Source organism: Oncorhynchus masou, chromosome 12 (assembly GCF_036934945.1).
Source record: "Oncorhynchus masou masou isolate Uvic2021 chromosome 12, UVic_Omas_1.1, whole genome shotgun sequence".
NCBI lineage: Eukaryota > Metazoa > Chordata > Actinopteri > Salmoniformes > Salmonidae > Oncorhynchus > Oncorhynchus masou.
In genome coordinates, this window is record NC_088223.1 from 93,630,662 (window position 1) to 93,645,438 (window position 14,777).

General features: G+C 41.8%; 1 protein-coding gene across 1 annotated transcript in view; it reads left to right on the forward strand.

Moving 5' to 3' along the window:
• Positions 1-707: 707 nt before the first annotated feature.
• LOC135549435 (stAR-related lipid transfer protein 13-like) overlaps positions 708-14,777 on the forward strand; it is an 85,214-nt gene continuing 71,144 nt past the window's right edge. Inside the window, 1 exon segment of the mRNA XM_064979404.1 lies at positions 708-810. Within this exon segment, the coding sequence (XP_064835476.1) occupies positions 708-810 (103 nt within the window).

The window sequence follows — 14,777 nt, forward strand, 5'->3', positions numbered from 1 at the left end:
CCGGGGTCCGATGGCGATCCGCTTGTCGTCGATACCTGGAGGTGGTCTTGAGGAGGACTGACCGGGCTCTCTCTCTCCGCACGACGACAGCAGCCGGACTGACCGGGCTCTCCTCCAGGCACGACGACAGCAGCCGGACTGACCGGGCACTCCTCCAGGCACGACGACAGCAGTCGGACTGACCGGGCTCTCTCTCCGCACGACGACAGCAGCCGGACTGACCGGGCTCTCTCTCCCGCACGACGACAGCAGCCGGACTAACCGGGCTCTCCTCCAGGCACGACGACAGCAGCGGACAAACATCTGGGTAGAAGGTACGTCGACCTCTTGCTCAGAGAAGAGTGGGGGCTGATACCCCAGGGAACACTCAGGCGTATTCAACCCACACAAGCTGCTGGCTCCAGGTGGTGGTGTTGGTGGAGACCAGGCAGTGCAGAGTAGTCTCTAGGTCCTGGTTGGCTCGCTCTGACTGACCGTTGGACTGGGGGTGGAACCCTGAGGAAAGGCTGGCCGACAACCCACTGGGGTGCAGAACGCCTTCCAGAACCGGGAGAGAACTGAGGACCACGGTCTGAGACCATGTCCACTGGTAGACCATGGATCCGGAAGACGTGCTGCACCATAAGCTGAGCCCTCTTTGGCAGAAGGTAGTTTTGGGGAGAGGAATGAAGTGGGTGGCTTTGGAAAACTGATCCCCCATGGTCAGGATGGCGGCGTTGCCATCAGACGAGGGAAAGACCCGTGACAAGGTCCAGGGAGATGTGGGACCAGGGATGGTGAGGGACAGGCAGAGGTTGGAGGAGACCAGAGGTTGGAGGAGACCAGAGGTTGGAGGAGACCAGGGACGTTGAGGGACAGGCAGAGGTTGGAGGAGACCAGGGACGTTGAGGGACAGGCAGAGGTTGGAGGAGACCAGAGGTTGGAGGAGACCAGAGGTGATGTTCTGCCCCCTCCAGCCTCCATTACTCCAACGCTATCTTCACAGCGAGATGCTCACATGTACAGTACAGTACATAGGATGTTGGGTGTTGGGCGATTTCCACTGTTTGGTAACTTGCAGATTTGACAAAGGACTCAAAGTCTATTAACGCAATTGCAAGCTCCCCCCAAAAAACAAAACAAACACTGTTCTGTCGACACACGCACACAGACAGACACACAGAGACACACACAGACAGACACAGACAGACACACACACACACAGACACAGAGACACAGACAGACAGACAGACAGACAGACAGACAGACAGACAGACAGAAAGTTTTAACTAGTCAGTGGCTCTCACGCCCTGACCTTAGAGCTTTTTATGTCTCTATTTTGGTTTGGTCAAGGTGTGATTTGGGGTATGCATTCTATGTTATTTTTTCTATGTTTTTGTATTTCTTTGTTTTTGGCCGGGTATGGTTGTCGTTGTCTCTGATTGGGAACCAGACTTAGGTAGCTTTTCCCCACATGGGTTTTTGTTTTGTTTGTTCATTTCTGTTTAGCGTTTTGCACCTTTCAGGACTGGTTCCCCTCTGTTATTTTTGTTATCGTGTTCAGTGTCAATAAAGAAAGCATGAACACCTACCATGCTGCGCTTTGGTCCGACGATTCCTCCTCTTCATCTTCATCTTGATTCCTCATCTTCCGACGACCAATACCGTTACAGTGTGCAGACATCGATTCTTCTATTCTTTTAGTCTGAATTAATGAACAGTAATTGTTTGGATCAAGCCCAAACCTGTTGTTTTTTCCATCATTAAATATGTATATAAATCAGGCTGTGGAGGTGGGGGGAAGGACGTATTCAGTGTGTGTTCTGCTTTCGACTCCAGCTGGAAACTCAGCATTAATCCATTAAAGAGGGAGCTCCTAACTCATACCCTCATACAATCTGGCAACCCAGTCCAGTCCAGTCCAGTCCAGTCCAGTCACAGCCTACAGTTATTGTATCACTAAAACCTAGTTAGACATCCCATTTAGCATAGTTAACACTGACTAAACACTAAAACCTTGTTAGACATCCCATTTAGCATAGTTAACACTGACTAAACACTAAAACCTTGTTAGACATCCCATTTAGCATAGTTAACACTGACTAAACACTAAAACCTTGTTAGACATCCCATTTAGCATAGTTAACACTGACTAAACACTAAAACCTTGTTAGACATCCCATTTAGCATAGTTAACACTGACTAAACACTAAAACCTTGTTAGACATCCCATTTAGCATAGTTAACACTGACTAAACACTAAAACCTAGTTAGACATCCCATTTAGCATAGTTAACACTGACTAATCACTAAAACCTTGTTAGACATCCCATTTAGCATAGTTAACACTGACTAAACACTAAAACCTAGTTAGACATCCCATTTAGCATAGTTAACACTGACTAAACACTAAAACCTTGTTAGACATCACATTTAGCATAGTTAACACTGACTAATCACTAAAACCGAGTTAGACATCCCATTTAGCATAGATAACACTGACTAAACACTAAAACCTTGTTAGACATCCCATTTAGCATAGTTAACACTGACTAATCACTAAAACCTTGTTAGACATCCCATTTAGCATAGTTAACACTGACTAATCACTAAAACCTAGTTAGACATCACATTTAGCATAGTTAACACTGACTAAACACTAAAACCTAGTTAGACATCCCATTTAGCATAGTTAACACTGACTAAACACTAAAACCGAGTTAGACATCCCATTTAGCATAGTTAACACTGACTAAACACTAAAACCTTGTTAGACATCACATTTAGCATAGTTAACACTGACTAATCACTAAAACCGAGTTAGACATCACATTTAGCATAGTTAACACTGACTAAACACTAAAACCTAGTTAGACATCCCATTGAGCATAGATAACACTGACTAATCACTAAAACCTAGTTAGACATCAAATTTAGCATAGATACCACTGACTAATCACTAAAACCTAGTTAGACATCAAATTTAGCATAGATAACACTGACTAATCACTAAAACCTAGTTAGACATCACATTTAGCATAGTTAACACTGACTAAACACTAAAACCTAGTTAGACATCCCATTTAGCATAGTTAACACTGACTAAACACTAAAACCTAGTTAGACATCCCATTTAGCATAGTTAACACTGACTAATCACTAAAACCTAGTTAGACATCCCATTTAGCATAGTTAACACTGACTAATCACTAAAACCTAGTTAGACATCCCATTTAGCATAGTTAACACTGACTAAACACTAAAACCTAGTTAGACATCCCATTTAGCATAGTTAACACTGACTAATCACTAAAACCTAGTTAGACATCCCATTTAGCATAGTTAACACTGACTAATCACTAAAACCTAGTTAGACATCACATTTAGCATAGTTAACACTGACTAATCACTAAAACCTTGTTAGACATCCCATTTAGCATAGTTAACACTGACTAAACACTAAAACCTAGTTAGACATCACATTTAGCATAGTTAACACTGACTAATCACTAAAACCTTGTTAGACATCCCATTTAGCATAGTTAACACTGACTAAACACTAAAACCTAGTTAGACATCCCATTTAGCATAGATAACACTGACTAATCACTAAAACCTTGTTAGACATCCCATTTAGCATAGTTAACACTGACTAATCACTAAAACCTTGTTAGACATCACATTTAGCATAGTTAACACTGACTAAACACTAAAACCTAGTTAAACATCCCATTTAGCATAGTTAACACTGACTAATCACTAAAAACTAGTTAAACATCCCATTTAGCATAGTTAACACTGACTAATCACTAAAAACTAGTTAGACATCACATTTAGCATAGTTAACACTGACTAAACACTAAAACTAGTTAGACATCCCATTTAGCATAGTTAACACTGACTAAACACTAAAACCTAGTTAGACATCCCATTTAGCATAGATAACACTGACTAATCACTAAAACCTTGTTAGACATCCCATTTAGCATAGTTAACACTGACTAAACACTAAAACCTAGTTAGACATCACATTTAGCATAGATAACACTGACTAAACACTAAAACCTTGTTAGACATCACATTTAGCATAGTTAACACTGACTAAACACTAAAACCTTGTTAGACATAGTTAACACTGACTAAACACTAAAACCTTGTTAGACATTTAGCATAGTTAACACTGACTAAACACTAAAACCTAGTTAGACATCCCATTCAGCATAGTTAACACTGACTAAACACTAAAACCTAGTTAGACATCCCATTTAGCATAGTTAACACTGACTAATCACTAAAACCTTGTTAGACATCCCATTTAGCATAGTTAACACTGACTAAACACTAAAACCTAGTTAGACATTTAGCATAGTTAATAACACTTGGGCTTCCCGAGCGGCTCAGTGGTCTAAGGCATCGCAGTGCGAGCTGGGCCACTAGAGAAAGTCCAGGCTCTGTCGCAGCCGGCCGCAACCGGAAGACCCATTGGGTGACGCACAATTGGCCCAGTGTCGTCCGGGTTTGGGGAGGGTTTGTCCGGCAGGGATATCCTTGTCCCATCGCGCACTTGTGGCTCCTGTAACTCCTCTATCTCCTGTAACTCCTGTAACTCCTGTATCTCCTGTAACTCCTGTATCTCCTGTAACTCCTGTAACTCCTGTATCTCCTGTATCTCCTGTATCTCCTCTATCTCCTGTATCTCCTGTAACTCCTGTATCTCCTGTAACTCCTATATCTCCTGTAACTCCTGTATCTCCTGTAACTCCTATAACTCCTATAACTCATGTAACTCCTGTATCTCCTGTATCTCCTGTATCTCCTGTAACTCCTGTATCTCCTGTAACTCCTATATCTCCTGTAACTCCTGTATCTCCTGTAACTCCTATAACTCCTATAACTCATGTAACTCCTGTATCTCCTGTATCTCCTGTAACTCATATAACTCCTGTAACTCCTGTAACTCCTGTAACTCCTGTATCTCCTGTAACTCCTGTAACCCCTGTATCTCCTGTAACTCCTGTATCTCCTGTATCTCCTGTAACTCCTGTAACTCCTGTATCTCCTGTATCTCCTGTAACTCCTGTAACTCCTGTAACTCCTGTAACCCCTGTATCTCCTGTAACTCCTGTATCTCCTGTAACTCCTGTAACTCCTGTATCTCCTGTAACTCCTGTAACTCCTCTATCTCCTGTATCTCCTGTAACTCCTCTATCTCCTGTAACTCCTCTAACTCCTATATCTCCTCTATCTCCTGTAACTCCTCTATCTCCTGTAACTCCTGTAACTCCTATATCTCCTCTATCTCCTATATCTCCTGTAACTCTATCTCCTGTAACTCCTCTATCTCCTGTAACTACTGTAACTCCTGTAACTCCTGTAACTCCTGTAACTCCTATATCTCCTGTAACTCCTATAACTCCTCTATCTCCTATATCTCCTGTAACTCCTCTATCTCCTGTAACTCCTCTATCTCCTGTAACTCCTCTATCTCCTGTAACTCCTGTAACTCCTGTATCTCCTGTAACTCCTGTGTCTTCTGTAACTCCTGTATCTCCTGTAACTCCTCTATCTCCTGTATCTCCTGTAACTCCTGTAACTCCTGTAACTCTGTCACGTAGAGTAGGCCAGAAGGCTAAACTGGATAACCTAACCTCTATCAAAAAAAAAGATGGCGGAACCGCAAAAGTTCTTCTGTGCAAAGGTGTTTATTTACAAGTGATTCCGGAACAAAAAACAACAGTACTGCCATCAACGTCTACCTTATGGGACAGCTTAAAAACAATGCTGCCCCATCCACAGCTCAATCCAAACTGCCTCTCCATGACTGAAAGAGAGGCTCCTTTTGTAGGGCTAGCCCCTCCCCTCAGAACAATTAACCCTAATTAATTTATCAATTAACAATACAAACCTACATTTTCCATGAACTAAACATACTAAAGGATATACATTGCAACACGGTTTTAAACAATATCACAACATAACATTTACAACATTACATCACTACTGACAATATCTTTCAATATGCCCATATGCATTAATGAGCCATGTTGGGACAGGCACTATAAAGCCAACCCAATTCCCTTAGCTCGGGTCCTTTTCCAGCATACCCGGAAGCTACAGAGATGGAGAGAGAGGAACAGAACAAACAAACAATGCGCTCATCCACAACATTGATAAGTATAATAATTATTGTATCTCTCAAATATGAACATTGACAAGTGTGAAATGCATGCACCAAGACAGAAGTTAATTGGTGTGTCGACCCACATTGTTAAATTATCTTATAATGGCGCAGGGAGGAGTGATGAATATGTGTGTGCGTTAAAGAACCAAATGCTGCCTGCGTGGCCAGTGACGGACTTCTACGTCACAAACTCCTGTATCTCCTGTATCTCCTGTAACTCCTGTATCTCCTGTATCTCCTGTAACTCCTGTATCTCCTGTATCTCCTGTATCTCCTGTATCTCCTGTATCTCCTGTAACTCCTGTAACTCCTGTATCTCCTGTATCTCCTGTATCTCCTGTAACTCCTGTAACTCCTGTAACTCCTGTATCTCCTGTATCTCCTGTATCTCCTGTATCTCCTCTATCTCCTCTATCTCCTGTAACTCCTGTAACTCCTGTATCTCCTGTAACTCCTGTATCTCCTGTAACTCCTGTAACTCCTGTATCTCCTGTATCTCCTGTATCTCCTGTAACTCCTATAACTCCTGTAACCCCTGTATCTCCTGTATCTCCTGTATCTCCTATAACTCCTATAATTCCTGTAACTCCTGTAACTCCTGTATCTCCTATAACTCCTGTATCTCCTGTAACTCCTGTAACCCCTGTAACCCCTGTAACCCCTGTATCTCCTGTATCTCCTGTAACTCCTGTATCTCCTGTATCTCCTGTATCTCCTGTAACTCCTGTAACTCCTGTAACTCCTGTATCTCCTGTATCTCCTGTATCTCCTGTATCTCCTGTAACTCCTGTAACTCCTGTATCTCCTCTATCTCCTCTATCTCCTGTAACTCCTGTAACTCTCCTGTAACCCCTGTAACTCCTGTAACTCCTGTATCTCCTGTATCTCCTGTAACTCCTGTAACTCCTGTATCTCCTCTATCTCCTCTATCTCCTGTAACTCCTGTAACCCCTGTAACTCCTGTAACTCCTGTATCTCCTGTATCCCCTGTAACTCCTGTAACTCCTGTATCTCCTGTATCTCCTGTATCTCCTGTAACCCCTGTAACTCCTGTGGCGGGCCAGGTGCGTTGGTCGCCAGGTGAATGGTGTTCCTCTAACGTTTCCCAGGATTGTGTCAAGAAGCAGTGCGGCTTGGTTGGGTGAAGGAGGACGCACAGCTCACGCCTCTCCTGAGTCCGTACATGAGTTGCAGCGATGCGACAAGACTGGAAAGAAAAAAAGTAACAATGTTTTTTATTTTTTATTAAAAGGGCTCACTGAGTCTGTACATAGTCAAAGCTTTCTTTAAGTTTGGGTCAGTCACAGTGGACAGGTATTCTGCCACTGTGTACTCTGTTTAGGGCCAAATAGCATTCTGGTTGGCTCTGTTTTTTTGTTAATTATTTCCAATGTGTCAAGTAATTATCTTTTTTTTTCACATGATTTGGTTGGGTCTAATTGTGCTGCTGTCCTGGGGCTCTGTAGGGTGTGCTTGTGTTTGTGAACAGAGCCCCAGGACCAGCTTGCTTAGGGACTCTTCTCCAGGTTCATCTCTCTGTAGGTGATGGCTTTGTTATGGAAGGTTTGGGAATCACTTCCTTTTAGGTGGTTGTAGAATTTAACGGCTCTTTTCTGGATTTTGATAATTAGTGGGTATCGGCCTAATTCTGCTCTGTATGCATTATTTGATGTTCTACATTGTACACAGAGGAAATTTGGTGTTTGTCCCATTTTGTGACATCTTGGTTGGTGAGCGGACCCCAGACCTCACAACCATAAAGGGCAATGGGCTCTATGACTGATTCAAGTATTTTTAGCCAAATCCTAATTGGTATGTTGAAATTTATGTTCCTTTTGATGGCATAGAATGCCCATCTTGCCTTGTCTCTCAGATCATTCACAGCTTTGTGGAAGTTACCTGTGGTGCTGATGTGTATAGTATAGGTATGTATAGTTTTTTGTGTGCTCTAGGGCAACAGTGTCTAAATGGAATTTGTATTTGTGGTCCTGGCGACTGGACCTTTTTGGAACACCATTATTTTGGTCTGACTGAGATTTACTGTCAGGGCCCAGGTCTGACAGAATCTGTGCATAAGATCTAGGTGCTGCTGTAGGCTCTCCTTGGTTGGTGACAGAAGTACCAGATCATCAGCAAAGAGCAGACATTTAACTTCGGATTCTAGTAGGGTGAGGCCGGGTGCTGCAGACTTTTCTAGTGCCCGCGCCAATTCGTTGATATATATGTTGAAGAGGGTGGGGCTTAAGCTGCATCCCTGTCTAACCCCACGACCCTGTGTGAAGAAATGTGTGTGTTTTTTGCCAATTTTAACCGCACACTTGTTGTTTGTGTACATGGATTTTATGATGTCATATGTTTTACCCCAACACATTTACATTTACATTTAAGTCATTTAGCAGACGCTCTTATCCAGAGCGACTTACAAACCACTTTCCATCAGTTTGTATAGCAGACCCTCCTGCCAAATTGAGTCGAAGGTTTTTTTTTTAAATCAACAAAGCATGAGAAGACTTTGCCTTTGTTTTGGTTTGTTTGGTTGTCAATTAGGGTGTGCAGGGTGAATACATGGTCTGTTGTACGGTAATTTGGTAAAAAGACAATTTGACATTTGCTCAGTACATTGTTTTCATTGTGGAAGTGTACGAGTCTGCTGTTAATGATAATGCAGAGGATTTTCCCAGGGTTACTGTTGACGCATATTCCACGGTAGTTATTGGGGTCAAATTTGTCTCAATTTTTGTGGATTGTGGTGATCAGTCCTTGGTTCCAAATATTGGGGAAGATGCCAGAGCTAAGGATGATGTTAAAGAGTTTTAGTATAGCCAATTGGAATTTGTTGTCTGTATATTTGATCATTTCATTGAGGATACCATCAAAACCACAGGCCTTTTTGGGTTGGAGGGTTTTTATTTTGTCCTGTAACTCATTCAATGTAATTGGAGAATCCAGTGCGTTCTGGTAGTCTTTAATAGTTGATTCTAAGATCTGTATTTGATCATGTATATGTTTTGGCTCTTTATTCTTTGTTATAGAGCCAAAAAGATTGGAGAAGTGGTTTACCCATACATCTCCATTTTGGATAGATAATTCTTCGTGTTGTTGTTTGTTTAGTGTTTTCCAATTTTCCCAGAAGTGGTTAGAGTCTATGGATTCTTCAATTACATTGAGCTGATTTCTGACATGCTGTTCCTTCTTTTTCCGTAGTGTATTTCTATATTGTTTTAGTGATTCACCATAGTGAAGGCATAGACTCAGGTTTTCCTCAGGTCTTCTCTCTCTCTCTCTCTCTCTCTCTCTCTCTCTCTCTCTCTATCCCTGTCTCTCTCTCTCTCTCTCTCTCTCCCCTGTCTCCCCTCTCTCCCTCTATCTATCCCTGTCTCTCTCTCTCTCTCTCTCTCTCCTCTCTCTCTCTCTCTCTCTCTCTCTCTCCCTGTCTCTCTCTCTCTCTCTCTCTCTCTCTCTCTCTCTCTCTCTCTCTCTCTCCCTCTCTATCTATCCCTGTCTCTCTCCCTCTATCTATCCCTGTCTCTCTCTCTCTCTCTCTCTCTCTCTCTCTCTCTCTCTCTCTCTCTCTCTCTCTCTCCCTGTCTCTCTCTCTCTCTCTCTCTCTCTCTCTCTCTCTATCTATCCCTGTTTCTCTCTCTCTCTCTCCCCCTCTCTCTCTCTCTCTCTCTCTCTCTCCCTCTATCTATCCCTGTCTCTCTCTCTCTCTCTCTCTCTCTCTCTCTCTCTCTCTCTCTCTCTCTCTCTCTCTCTCTCTCTCTCTCTCTCTCTCTCTCTCTCTCCTGTCCCTCTCCCCCTCTCTCTCTCTCTCTCTCTCTCTCTCTCTCCCTGTCTCTCTCTCTCCCTCTCTCCCTCTCTCTCCCCTGTCTCTCTCTCTCTCTCTCCCCTGTCCCTCCCTCCCTCTCTCTCTCTCTCTCTCTCTCTCTCTCTCTCTCTCTCTCAAATTCAAATTCAAATTCAAACTGCTTTATTGGCATGAAAAACATTGTGTCAATATTGCCAAAGCAACAATGTATACAATATACATTGTAACAAAATTCTAAATGATAGCAAATATAAAATATAAAAGTGTAGTAAATAATAATACAAAATTAAATACAAAAATAATAATAATTACAGTAATAACAATAATAGCAATAACAATTAAGTTACTGCTTACTATGCAGATGTTATTATTCAGTGTCCCTCAGGCTATGGCAGGAAAATACATATTTGGCTGCAAGAGGAGCCATTGCTCCTTCGCCCATGAGGATTCTTAGTTTTTCCTCTGGGTTCAATTTGTAAAAATTTGGAATATGTTTAGTAATTTCTGTGAATAATGAATCTCTTTGTGAGGAATATTTATCACAGTAAAGGAGAAAGTGCATCTCTGTCTCTACCTCCCCTGTTATGCAGTGACCACATACACGCTCCTCTTTGGGTAGCCATGTCTTTTTATGTCTGCCGGTTTCTATTGCCAATCGGTGGTCACTCAGCCTGTACTTGGTAAGGATCTGTCTCTGCTTCGTATCTCTGACAGAGTAGAGATAATCAGCCAATTCATATTCTCTGTTTAGGGTCAGATAGCAATTTAGTTGGCTTTGGGATTTTGTTTCATTTTTCCAATGTTGTAAATATGATTCCTTTGATTGGTTCATGATTTTGCTTATTGGAATTCTTTCTTTTGAAGCAGTGCTGGTGTCAGCTTGGTTGGTGAGGTCCAACACCAGCTGACTGAGAGGGCTTCTTTCTGGGCTCAGCTCTTGGGTTTGAAGTGATTTAAATTGCAGACTTGAATTTGGACTTGAATTCAGATGTAGCCAAAATTTTAATGATCTTTTCTGTATTTTCATTATTATTGGAAAACGGCCCAATTCTGCCCTACATGCATTAGTTGGTGTATTTCTCTGAACTTGTAGGATTTTCCGACAGAATTCTGCATGTAGGGCTTCAATTGGATGTTTATCCTACATTTTAAAGTCCAGTTTATTGAGTGGCCCCCAAACCTCACTTCCATAAAGAGCTATTGGTTGGATTACACTGTCAAATATTTTAGTCCAAATTCTAATTGGGATGTTGATTTTGAATAATTTCATTTTTATTGCATACATTGCTCTGCGGGCTTTTTCTTTGAGTGCATTCACTGCCATATTAAAGTTTCCCGATGCAGATATGGTCAGACCAAGATAGGTGTAATTTTTTGTGTGTTCAATTAAGGTGTTGTTCAGGGTGAATTTATATTTGTGTTTCTGACATCTGTTTTTTTTTTGGAAAATCATGATTTTAGTTTTTTGGAAATTTACTGCCAGGGCCCAATTATGGCAATATTGCTCCAGAATATTAATTTTCTGTTGAAGACCTTCTTTGGTTGGTGATAGAAGTACCACGTCATCAGCATATAGCAGGTATTTCACCTCTGTGTCAAATAATGTGAGTCCTGGGGCTGGAGATTGGTCCAACATGTCTGCTAATTCATTGATATAAATGTTGAAAAGATTTGGACTCAAACTGCAGCCTTGTCTCACACCTCGACATTGTGAAAAAAATTCTGTTCTTTGGTTTTTGATTTTTATTGCACACTTGTTTTCTGTGTACATACATTTTATTAAGTCATATACCTTACCACCAAGTCCACTTTGTAGAATTTTGTAGAATAGCCCTTCGTGCCAAATCGAATCAAATGCTTTTTTAAAGTCAATAAAGCAAGCAAAGATTTTGCCCTCTTTTTTTGGTGGACGTGTTTATTAATTAGTGTGTGTAAGGTGTATATATGGTCAGTAGTGCGATGGTTAGGGAGAAAGCCAATTTGACATTTACTTATTACATTTTTTCTTGAAGAAAGGTTTGAATTCTTGAATTCAAAATGCTACAGAAAATCTTTCCCAAGTTACTGTTTACGCAAATTCCCCTGTAATTATTAGGGTCTGATTTGTCTCCACTTTTGTGGATAGGGAGATGAGCCCCTGGTTCCAGACATCAGGGAAGCAGCCAGAAGTTAAAACCATGTTGAACAATTTAAGCACAGCATTTTGCAACTCAGGTGTGCTGTTTTTCAGCATTTCATTTCTGATGTTGTCTAGACCACAAGCCTTCTTTGATTTAATAGATTTTAGCTTTTCATTTAGTTCTTGTTGGGTTATTGGGTAATCTAATGGATTTTGGTTGTTTTTAATGACTGATTCAAGGATGTTCAATTTTTCTTTAATTTCTAATTGGTTCTGTTGCAAGTCTTTTTGTGGGATGTTTTTGTATAGATTATCAAAATAAGTTTTCCAAATTCCTACATCTTGTATTGCTAATTCTTGTGGCTTTGTTGTGCTTAAATTGTTCCACATGTCCCAGAACTGATTTTGGTCAATTGCGTTTTCAATTTCATCAAGTGTCCTGTTGGTATAATTAAATTTCTTGCGTTTCAGTGTTTGTTTATACTGTTTCAGAGTTTCAAAGTATTCATATCGTAGCTCTGGGTTGTTTTGCTGCTTATGTTTTTTGTTTGACATTTGTCTCAAGTGTTTTCTAATTGTTTCACATTCATTATCAAACCATTTGTCAGAAACATTTTGATTTTTGCTTCTGATGTTGCATTTCTTTGGTTTTCTCAAATTTGCTTTCGATGCTGCTTTTTGGAATATGCAGTTGATGTTTTGAGTAGCTGAATTGACACCATCTTTATTGTTTTGGTACCGTGAGTTATTGAAAAACTGTATAGAGTTCATTATTTCATTTGAGTTCAATGTTTCAGTGAATCTCTCTGCACTGTTTGGAGCCCATCTGTATGATTGGTTTATGTTGTAGAGTTTATTGGGCTGTTTTTTTGAATGAATATTGCCGGTTAATTTCTTCAGAAACACGTTGATCTGACTGTGATCTGACAAGGGTGTCTGTGGTCTGACAGTGAATGCACTAATGGAAGAGGGGTCAATGTCAGTGATGGCATAATCGACTACACTTGTCCCAAGGGCTGAGCAGTAAGTAAACTGACCTAAAGAGTCCCCTTTGATTCTACCATTAAGCATGTACAGGCCTAAGGCTCGACAGAGATGTACTAACTCCTTTCCATTTTTGTTCAGTATTTGGTCAGGACTGTTTCTATTATTTATAATAGGGCTACTGTATAAGGAGGGGTGTCCAAATATGTGGTGGTTACCTCCCGCATCAGTGTAGTCAGGCTCAGAACCTGTTCTTGCATTGAAATCTCCACAAAGAAGCACTTTACCCTGTGCCTGAAATGCAATGATTTCTGTCTGGAGATTGTCAAAAAACTGATCATCATAATATGATGAATCTGAAGGAGGAGCATAAGCTGCACATATGTATACATCGTTGTCACAATATCTCTCTCTCTCTCTCTCTATTGCTCCCTGTCTCTCTCTCTCTCTCATATGGAATGAACAGAGTCCATCTCCTCCATTCTTCCATAAAGAGAAAGGGTTTTTCCCTAAAGTCAGGCCTTTCCCAGCACTCTTTCGGATTCTAATCAGGGTTGCAAATGAAGAGTTATGATAATGGTTTTCCTGAAGTACTGAAGTGGGAAGCTTTCTGTTTCTGTTTCCCTCTGTCTGTCTGTTCTCATATACTTGTGGTGATTAGGTCTCTCTCTCTCTCTCTCTCTCTCTCTCTCTCTCTCTCTCTCTCTCTCTCTCTAACCTGCTCCAACTATAACCTGCTCCAACTATAACCTGCTCCAACTGTAACCTGCTCCAACTATAACCTGCTCCAACTATAACCTGCTCCAACTGTAACCTGCTCCAACTGTAACCTGCTCCAACTGTAACCTGCTCCAACTGTAACCTGCTCCAACTGTAACCTGCTCCAACTGTAACCTGCTCCAACTGTAACCTGCTCCAACTGTAACCTGCTCCAACTGTAACCTGCTCCAACTGTAACCTGCTCCAACTATAACCTGCTCCAACTATAACCTGCTCCAACTGTAACCTGCTCCAACTATAACCTGCTCCAACTATAACCTGCTCCAACTATAACCTGCTCCAACTATAACCTGCTCCAACTATAACCTGCTCCAACTGTAACCTGCTCCAACTGTAACCTGCTCCAACTGTAACCTGCTCCAACTATAACCTGCTCCAACTATAACCTACTCCAACTGTAACCTGCTCCAACTATAACCTGCTCCAACTGTAACCTGCTCCAACTGTAACCTGCTCCAACTGTAACCTGCTCCAACTGTAACCTGCTCCAACTGTAACCTGCTCCAACTGTAACCTGCTCCAACTGTAACCTGCTCCAACTGTAACCTGCTCCAACTGTAACCTGCTCCAACTGTAACCTGCTCCAACTATAACCTGCTCCAACTATAACCTGCTCCAACTATAACCTGCTCCAACTGTAACCTGCTCCAACTGTAACCTGCTCCAACTGTAACCTGCTCCAACTGTAACCTGCTCCAACTGTAACCTGCTCCAACTGTAACCTGCTCCAACTATAACCTGCTCCAACTATAACCTGCTATCGACTCAGTGATGCCTCCTATCTGGGGCCCAGTGGTGGAGGTTCTAGCAGAGAACATTCCTTCAGGACGGAGGGACGGAGTCCCGGAGACAGATGACTATTGTGGGGATGGGTGAGGAGGGATGATGATGGGCATGGTCTGGTAGTGGGCCAGGGGCCTTCGGGT